Genomic DNA, 10,380 nt, shown 5'->3' on the forward strand with positions numbered 1-10,380 from the left:
AGATGCTCAAAACTCAGAGGGAAAGTAGAGGAGAGTGGGGGTAAGTGGTAGAGATCAACCAAAGGACTTGTATGCATGCATATATGCCTAACCAATGGACACAGACAACAGGGGGGTGAAGGCATGAATGTGAGTGGGGTGGGGGGAGGGGGCAATAAGGGGATAAGGACACATATGTGATACCTTAATCAATAAAGAAAGGAAACAAAATGTCTATAAAATGAGAGGTGTGATATAAATACTAAGTAGAATATAATTAAATTGGGCTGTTAAGTCTATAAGTATGAGGCTAACAAATGGAGTCTTTTGATTAATCCAATATAAACAAAACAAAATGCATTATACATTGGCCTCAATGAAAATGTTTTTTTAAAAAATGAATGTACTATATCACTCAAAATACATTTATGAACAGTAAGTGTGACTTTTATAATGTGTACACACATTCAGATAATAGAAATAAAGGACTGAAGTCCAGGAGAATGGGTTTAGACTGGGCTCTATTAACTGTGACAGACAAATCACCTAACAGCTTAGTTTTTGCACCTATTAAGTGATTGCTGGTTTCCCTTAAATTCCTTTCAGATTTAAGATTGCATTACTTTATGATTAGAGACATCTTTATTCAGTCCACTGTGCAAATGGGAAGATCTATTGATGCTAAAAAAAAGGTTTTAGATTTCAGAAGAAATACTTCTCTTTCTACTCTAAAGTGCTTCATTCAGGACAAAGATTTTTACAGAGTGAGTTATGAGAACTCTTTAACGGAAGACAAACTGCATTTATTTAGTCATAATAATAATAGATAAAATGCTAAGATTAAAAAGGGAGGAAATAGAGTATTTCATCTAATAAAGTACATTTTTGAGATATCAAAAATTATTTTTCTTTGAGCGAGAGATTATTACATTTGTTAGTTAGGAAGCGTTGAGGAAGGGAATTAGGTTTTGCTCATTTTTATATTCCTTTTTACATGGAGATCATTCAGAAGGCATCTGCTGAATTGACTTCCATGCTATTCTATGTTGGGTCAATGATGTCAAATCTTAACTCGTTGGCTTCCCTTATTCTGCCTTTTACATCTCATTTGCCTCCATTCTAACTGTGCATGACATTATTGCATTTAAGGTGTGCATATTATGTCCCAATGATAGTGATTCTGGTAGTTGGTAAAACTCATTGAAATAGCCTTAGGGAATCTATAGATAATATTTTTAGTTTATCATTTCAACAGAATAAAATGACAACTGTTTATGTACATAGAGTTAGAACTTCAGATATTTTCAGATTCTAGCATTTGAAGGATACAATTACTATGGTTGAATTTTTAAATTCTAAAAATGATTTGAAATTGGCACACCTGTCTTGATGCAGACTGATTTATAAAAGGTATAATTTTACAATCACACAAAAATTGTTATCCTATATAATAAATAAAACCCTAATATGCAAATTGACCGGACATCCTTCCTTCTGGACAAAGCTGCAGCAGGCAGGGGCCACAGCAGAGGTGGCAGAGGTCCCCAGCCGTGGCGGCGGCAGGCAGGGGCCAGGGCCAAGGCTCTTGCACAAATTTTGTGCATCGGGCTTCTAGTTGTACTATAAAAAGTGTGGTCCTTGGCCAAAAAGAGAGTTGAGCTTAATTGGGAAGGCTAGAAACACTCTGAATAGAAAATTATAATTGTGCTAAATTATCTATTTATTTCATACATAGTATACATTTAACAAAACAGTAAATGTCAGTAAAGTTTTCTAGACTTGAACTTTAGCATGCTCACCCCATAGGATGCTGCATTATGAAGAGGAATTAAGCCACCTTTGTCTTGGGCATTAACATCTGCTCCATGCTCTAGAAGATATTCTGCTACTTCCAGGTTATTGTAGCCGGCTATTAAAGTAAAAAAAGGCAAACATGTCAGTTTAAAGGGAAAAAAATTGTATATAAATAATAAGGATCGAAAAAATACTGAAGTTGTAGTACTTTTTGCTTTAAAAGCTAATACTATTATCACATAATTAAGAGACTTTACAGTAAGAAATTATATAAAATTTTGTCAACCAAAAGCATTTACTAAGTAGTACTCTTTATGCTCAGCATTCATCTCCCAATAATCCGTAGTAGGTACCAGAGAAGGGACAGTGAGACTTAGGCATGCTCATGATGCTGACCTGCCAGGTGCAGAGGGGTTGAGTTTCTACCCTGGGTGTCCCTGCAGTTGATATTCTCTGGGGTGCAGAGTTTTTGCACTCTTGCCAGGCAGCCCTTCTTGGCAGCATCCAACAAGGCAGCATCTCCTCTCAGTAAGTCCTGAATATCCGTGTCTCCTTCTTTAACCAAATCTAAAGGTGTATTTCCATCTCTGTTCTTTTTAGTTGGATCTGCTCCATGCTACAAAGAAAAAACAAATGGGGTTTGTATTTTCTGTTGTATCTTCCTTTAAGTTTGTTTATTTAACTTCACCTTCACTCCTCCAAGGAAAGTTACCTATTCTTCATGCATTTTGAACAACAGAGGAAGTATCCTGTTTTATTTTTCAAATTCCCTACTTAGCAGTTTACTGGATCAACTTTCTAACTACTACTAAACCAAAGCCCTAAGTCTAAGGATGGTGAAATGGCAAAGATACAAGTATCTTTTACTTTTTATCCAATATACTTTCGCAGACTCCAAACTGTCTTTAGAAACACCGTTTCCTTTTAAGAATAGTCTGGATGTTAAATTTTGATCAGATTTCAAGTACACAAAGATATTCAATGAATAGCATGAAAAAGAAGTAAAAAGAGGAGCACACACAGGTAGAAAAAGTACTTAATTCTAAATGCAGAAGAAAATTTGATTTTAAAATATTTTTATTATAAGTCTTAACATCTATCATGAAATGAGGTATAAATATATTAACAATTAATTTGCTTTTAAGAGTTTAATCATATATACTATGAAATAAAGTAAATAAAAGTCAAGAATCTTTATTATGACAGTCTGCTATTGGCCCACTGGAGAAATTTGAAAGATACAAGCTAGATAATGAATTCACAGTGACTTACTAACCAGTGAAAATAGAAATGTGCATCAAATACAGTGTTATTCTCAATACTCATAATAATATATTTGATGCCATAAGAATGGTGGAAGAAGAATTTTTTTATATTTAACCCAGGACAAGTTTTTTTTATAAGCTATATTAAATAACGTTTAATAATGAGGAGTTTAACAATAAAATAGCCAGTAAAAAAAATCAAACGATAAAAAAAACTTGTTTTTCTTTGTACAAATGTTTTCTGATATCAATACTGTAAGTATTAGATAAGCAATGCAAACTAATTCAACTCTTTCCAAAACCAACCTTGATGAGCTGTAATTATCTGAACTTAATCAAATCAGTTCAGAAGACACTTCAGACACTACTCAAAGCTATGTAAGTATCATGATACCACACTTAAACATCCTCCTAAAAAGGAAAGTGGAAGCGTCTCTGTAGCACTTATTGTACATAACAGAATTTACCTTGATGTAATTTTATATACTAACCAAAAATAAATATAATTACTTTACACTTTATAATTTTTAAAATTACGTACTTTTAAAAGGAGCTTGCAGATTTCATACTTTCCTTTAGCTGCTGCTTCATGGAGAGGGGTAAATTTCCATAAGTCCGCCACATTGACAGAAGCCCCATGCCTTACTAAAAGCTCAGCTACCTCATAGTGTCCATATGAACAAGCATTATGAAGGGGCACCAGGCCACTAAACAGAAAAAAATTATTGTTAAGACATATGACAAATCTTTTGAGTTAAAATGATAATTATGAAAATAATAATGAAATTCTTCTATGGCACTGACCATACTACAGACTCGCTTAGAAAATTCTCCTCTGGTCTTGAAGATATATTCATCCATTTCCAAGTGAGGCTTAATAATTTTTAAAATGTCCCTTTCAATATAAGGACTTTTCATAGTTTCTTAGTGAAGGATATAAATTCAGTAATCCTTATCCTTAAAATACATATATCCTTGAAATACACACACACACACACACACAGAAAAAGGTTGCATCACAATACTTTCTTTTTATTTTATTGAGTTAGAGAAAGAGAGAATCAATGTATGTGCCCTGAGTGGGGATGGAACTGGCAACCTTGGTGTATTGGGATGATGCTCTAACCAACTGAGCTAACTGGCCAGGGCCTCCATCACAACACTTTTCATTTAGGTTTCATCCTGGCAATATAAAGCAACACTATAAAGTGATTTTAGGAATAACTACTCAATAATTTGGTTTATCCTCTCTCAAATTTTCTTCCATTTGGGTTTTCCTAATGATAACACTGCAATCTTATAAAATGTACAATGCAATTTAGGTTATTTATTTAGGCAAATTCTACCTTTAGGTTTTGGTTTTTATTTTTATGTTTTCTGTGTAACAGTTTAAATATTTAGGTGCCAAGCAATGAAAACTCAAAATCTTAAGTGACAGAGAAACTTAAGTATTTGTTAAAGAAAATAATGGTGTGAACCATAAACTCCAGTCAGATGAGAAAATCTAGCCACCTTATTATGAGCAAACTTTTCTGAGATGACTCTAAGTTCTGCTGAGAAGGCAGCTGATAGTCTAAAGGGACCAAAAATGTTCCCATAAAAAAGGGTGCATCAAAAGGGTAAGTTTAAGTTGCACTTAAGACATGGAACAAACTAGGTACAAGTGCCTTTTTATTTAGAGATCATGCTTTTTTTTTTCTTTTTATTGTTTTCAGATCAAAATTCTAAGTGCTAAGATGGGCAATATTCACAAATGTTGCTCTCCGTACACTGTAATACTTTGAAAGAGCTAGTGGTACTATTACTGAATACTTACTTATGTCTGATGTGTCCTATAACAGTTAATTGAAGTTTAAGTTGTATGGTTTAATTCTATAGTATTGCATAGAAATGTGCTTACTTATATTTTGAGATGACGTGAAATTAACTCAGAAGAAGCTCATTTCAATTAAAACTTCCTCTTGCATTTCTAAATAGCTTTCATGGTTGCTTTAAAAACTCTGTCTAGCCCTAGTTGGTTTGGCTCAGTGGAAACAGTGTCAGCCTGGGGACTGAAAGGTCCCAGGGTCTATTCCGGTCAAGGACACATGCCCGGGGTTGCGGGATCAATCCCCAGTAGGGAGCATGCAAGAGGCAGCCGATCAATGATTCTCATCATTGATGTTTCTATCTTTCTCTCTCTCCCTCTCCCTTCCTCTCTGAAATTAATAAAAATATATTTTAAAAAATAACACAACTCTGTCTAGATAAACAGAAATAATTTAGCAAACTAATATAAAAATATAGATGTGAATTAGTAAAAAAATAAATGTTTCTATTTTAATACTGATGACTTTGGGATGGATGGCTTCTTTTTGGAAGAGATTATACATTTTTTATGGCAAAACACGGGTTAAATAATAAATTACAAACTATATAAACACATTCATACTATATATAGGCATTAAAAGGATGAGATAAACTATTAAATACTGATATGGAAAGATATTCAAGATATACTACTAGATGAAAAAAGGAAATTGCAAAGCAAATTGTCTGGAATGACATTATTTATGTTAGAAACAACCACAACCCCCACAGCAGCATACACACTAGTACATGCATTTAAAAAATTGGGAGGATTACAACAAAATTTTAATGTTGTAATTAATCTCTAAGAGGTGAATTTTCACTTTCTATACTATACATTTCTATGTTTTAGTTTGTACTTTAAACTTTAGAACACTTGCATTGCTTTCTTTAAACAGGAAAAACAATCAAAGACCTAAAAAATATAAAATACTTTTTTTAAGTCTCAAAAGAATGAATCCCAAACAGTTGGATTCTAACACATACCCTTTGTCTTTGGCATGGACGTCGGCACCGTGGTGTAGAAGGTACTCCACAACAGACACACGATTATAGCCTGCCGCGAAGTGTAAGGGTGTAGAATGCCGGCCCTCTAAATCTCGGCAATTCACATTTTGAGGGCTGCAAAGTTGCTTTTATTGCACATACACACAGACAAACATAAGAGGAACATTAACATTTAGTCACAGACTTTGCTCCAAAATACGACAGGTATCTGGATAACTTGTAATTTTCTAATATTTATTTCCAAAGATTAGATAATAGAAGTGATGTTTAAAAATCAGTACTATGTCTAAAAATATTCTTACTATTTACAGAGCAATTGATTCTCACAAAATCCTAATAAAAAGGAAAAACCCATAATAAAGCAAGCATTTGCAAGGCAACTGATGCCTTACTTTTTCATCTTTTAAGGCGTTTGCTGCCCAAGACTGCTTGTCACAGCATTTTTGCATGCTCTTAGCCATTCTTCTCTCAAATAGGAGCAACCCCACTTGACCGCAGAGTTACCCAGAGTTCTTGTCTCCTCTGATGGGGCAAGAAAAAAGGCTCTGGAAAAACTATTAATCCTGCTTGGACCACACACTTGGCCCTTTGATCCAAAAATAGAGTTTGCTTATTAATAAGTGACAAAGTTTAGTTTGAAAAAAATAATCTGGTATGGCTGCCAATAACAATATTGCAATTGGCCTTTCTTAAAAAACAAAACAAAAATATAATAAAACCAACAAAGCCATGCAGTCCACAGTGCTTTACTTGATCTTTGGGGGATGTTTGTCTAACTCTACAAGTCAAACTGATTGTAATCATATTCTAATTTTTGGTTTTACTTCCACCTCTTTCAGCTATGCCCTCCAAATCTCTCCTGTACCTCCTTTTCTCCTTTTGAATGTTACCATTTCAGTATCAACGCCACTCTCCTTGATTACAAGCAGTAGAAGCAAAGTAAGGGCTGACAGGCTGCATCACCAGTGGTGACAGACGAAATACAATGATATTGGAACAATCATTTACAATTTGTAAAAAATGTCATATTCTTTCAGTAAATTGCTATCTGTGAGGTTGATCATTATCTCCATTTTATAAATAAACCAAGGCTCAGTGAGGTTTAGTGAAATCTTTTTTCATGGGGTTGGTAAGGAGTAGTGAAGACTCAGACCCTGTTCTCCTGATCTTTTTGGTGCATGGCTGGTTAAAAATGAAGAACCTGCTTCTAGTGATATACTCAGTAGGGGCTTTCACACTGGTAGGGTGAAAACAGGACTTTTCAGACGGTACAATTTTTACATGACAGAAACACGTCTGGGCAGTATTAGGGAGAGCCTACAATCGCATCGACTCTTTGTGGAAAAGCACCAGACTCTAACTTCTGAAGAACATTATCATCTGATCAGCTCAAACATCTTATCTTTTCATGACAAGTGAGTCTGTGGCTACATTAACACATAAATTAGAGAATAAAAATATACAATTAAATAAAAACAAATAAATTAATACATAAACTAAAAAGAAAGGCTGCAAAAATTGCTAGTAAACACCAGTGGTGTCTTACATGACTGAAGCACTTACTCTTCTGGTTCTTATTTTTTAATTTAACTTTTTTTTCTCCCCAGAGAAGACTGGCAAAATCAGAATGAGGGAGGAAATGAAGAAACACAACTCATTTTACCAGGTTATAAAAATAAAACCCCATTCTGCTTATTAAATACTTGGTTTTCGATATTTGGAATTTTTTTAATCTCTAGTCTGTTTTACTTTCTTTTTGAATGACAAAGCAATTTCACATCCTTTCTAGCTGCTTTATATAATGTCAAATATGTTACTCAGCAAACAGCTTTTCTTCTAATATCTAATTTCTAATACTTTCTAAAACCTCTAGGGTAAGAAATTTATGCAGCCTAATTCTCACTTAATTTGTGCTTTTTCTTCCACCATTTTGATTCCATTCAAAAAAACATAGTTGGTCCTTTATTGTGAATAGACTGTTTAGGAAACCGGAAAGGTGCAGTATATTTACACACAAAAGATAATGGAATTTTGTTAATTTATTACATTAAAAAAGTTTTAATTTCATTATAATGGGTACATCTAGCAATTCTAGTGCTGAGATTACCATGCTGTGACACAGAAAAGGAGTCCTAATCATTTTTTATATTTAAACACTTTCCTTTATTAGGATACACTTCAAATTACAGAGTATTTTTAAGAAAAAAAGAAAAACACACTTGAAATTTTCTCTCCAGTGGCTATTTATTTACTATTTTCTTTAAGTAACTTAGATGTTATTATATGATGAAAGAAAGACTGAAAGTGACCACATATTAAAACAAAATTAAATTTCTAGGCAACAGAGCTTAAAAAGTGTGTACCGTCACTTTCAAATAGTATATGTCATCAAGAGTGCTATAATTAGTTTACTGAAAGTCACAAAAATAGAGTTGGCTTATTAATAAGTGACAAAGTGTAATTTGAAAAATAAAATCTGGTATGACTGGCAATAACAATATTGCAATCGGCCTTTCTTAAAAACAAAACAAAACATAATGAAACCAAAAACTATATCCCTTTCTTCTATCTTCATCTCTACATGAATGATTATAGATGGGAAGTGTGTATGTTTTTAAAAGTATATTTGATATTAGAATATAATTTCATTTGAGAAACATTAAATTTATAACCATTGTTTATACCACAAATAAAGGTTGATTAAAATTTTCTTGGCAAGCAGAGTTACATAAAAAGGAAAACCCATCTTCTGCATATAAATAATTCCTAATGGTTGCAGGATCATTCTTTCCCAGAGCCAATGTGAGAATCTCTTGGAAAACTTCAAGAAACAATGTTTTAAACATCATTGTACTACTACCTGGGCTTGAACTAGTTTAGAAATTTATGAACGCAGCCAAAAGTAACAATTTAATTAATGTAAGTGAAAATAAAAGAGCTATCACATAACTACAAGAAAAGTGACTAAAAAAGAGTTTAATGAATGTAAGGCACATACTAGGAAACTTTTTGTGGTTAGAGATCTCTTGTTTATGCACCTATTCCTTTCATTGTTTGGATTTGAGTAGTTTCACTTACAAGCTTAAAGTGAAATGGTTAGCAAAGCTTCAATAGTGCTACTCAAGACATTAAAAGCATTAACTTACCTTCACAGTTTCCAAGTCTCCAGCTTTAGATGCCTCTAAGAGTCGATAGTCAACATCAGAAGTACGCATAGGTGTACTTTCTGCATAAAAGGAAAGACTAGTGTTGACTTTCAAGGAATCACAGAGTAGTTAAAGAGGGTAAATTATTTGGTGAAAACAAAGAGAGAGATTAAAGGATCAGATTCTGAGACCTATCTTTTTCAAACAAAAGATAAGTGGTTTCTTACTTCAATCTATATCCATCTCATCCTAAGCCAAATTTAAATAAATTCTAAGACACATAAATCCGTCTCCAACCCTGCTACTCTATTCTTCAAACTTTCTGGTCAATACCTGGCATAGGGGAATGAAGACACAAAGCACCACAAGATCACGATCATCTTCATGATAGATTGGTCTTAAAAGTGTTGTAGCAAAGCTTTGCCATGGATTTTGTTATGCAAACCTAGGGAAGCCACTCAACTTTCAGTACTTAATGTTCAGCCTTTCTTTTGGGCCTCAGTTTCCTCAATATGAAACAGAAGTATTACCCCTTAAATCAGTGATCTTAGAAAACATCATCAGTGTATATAAAAAGGCCTACTAAAAAAAAAAGAAATTTAATTCACATTTATTGAATGGCTTTAAGGAAATACAATTCAAAATGTCTATAAAATGGAAGGCATTATGCTAATTGAAATAAGCCAGTCAAAGAAAGATAAATATCACACGATCTCACTCATTTGTGGATTATAATGAACAATATAAACTGATGAACCAAAACAGATCCAGAGACAGAGAAGCATCGATCAGATGCTCAAAACTCAGAGGGAAAGTAGAGGAGAGTGGGGGTAAGTGGTAGAGATCAACGTAAAATGGAAGGCATTATGCTAATTGAAATAAGTCAGTCAAAGAAAGATAAATATCACACGATCTCACTCATTTGTGGATTATAATGAACAATATAAACTGATGAACCAAAACAGATCCAGAGACAGAGAAGCATCGATCAGATGCTCAAAACTCAGAGGGAAAGTAGAGGAGAGTGGGGGTAAGTGGTAGAGATCAACCAAAGGACTTGTATGCATGCATATATGCCTAACCAATGGACACAGACAACAGGGGGGTGAAGGCATGAATGTGAGTGGGGTGGGGGGAGGGGGCAATAAGGGGATAAGGACACATATGTGATACCTTAATCAATAAAGAAAAAAATAGAGTATTAAAAAAAAAGAATTCTTCAGAAAAAAAGAAAAAGAAATCACTGAAGTCCCTGAGCCAGAACCTTGAACCTAAGATGAATTCCTGAACTACAAAAACTGTGAGACCGGAAATGACTACTATTATTTTAAGTGACTCAG

General features: G+C 33.8%; 1 protein-coding gene across 1 annotated transcript in view; it reads right to left on the reverse strand.

Annotated features, from left to right (window-relative positions):
- TNKS (tankyrase, TRF1-interacting ankyrin-related ADP-ribose polymerase) overlaps positions 1-10,380 on the reverse strand; it is a 161,722-nt gene that overhangs the window by 30,826 nt on the left and 120,516 nt on the right. The window contains exons 14-18 of the mRNA XM_006765657.2: positions 9,041-9,120; positions 5,874-6,019; positions 3,580-3,745; positions 2,170-2,389; positions 1,779-1,888 (exon numbers count right to left, since the gene is read on the reverse strand). Of these exons, the coding sequence (XP_006765720.1) occupies positions 1,779-1,888; positions 2,170-2,389; positions 3,580-3,745; positions 5,874-6,019; positions 9,041-9,120 (722 nt within the window). The remainder of the gene's footprint in view (positions 1-1,778; positions 1,889-2,169; positions 2,390-3,579; positions 3,746-5,873; positions 6,020-9,040; positions 9,121-10,380) is intronic.

The sequence above is a fragment of the Myotis davidii genome, unplaced genomic scaffold (genome assembly GCF_000327345.1).
Source record: "Myotis davidii unplaced genomic scaffold, ASM32734v1 scaffold93, whole genome shotgun sequence".
Classification (NCBI taxonomy): Eukaryota; Metazoa; Chordata; class Mammalia; order Chiroptera; family Vespertilionidae; genus Myotis; species Myotis davidii.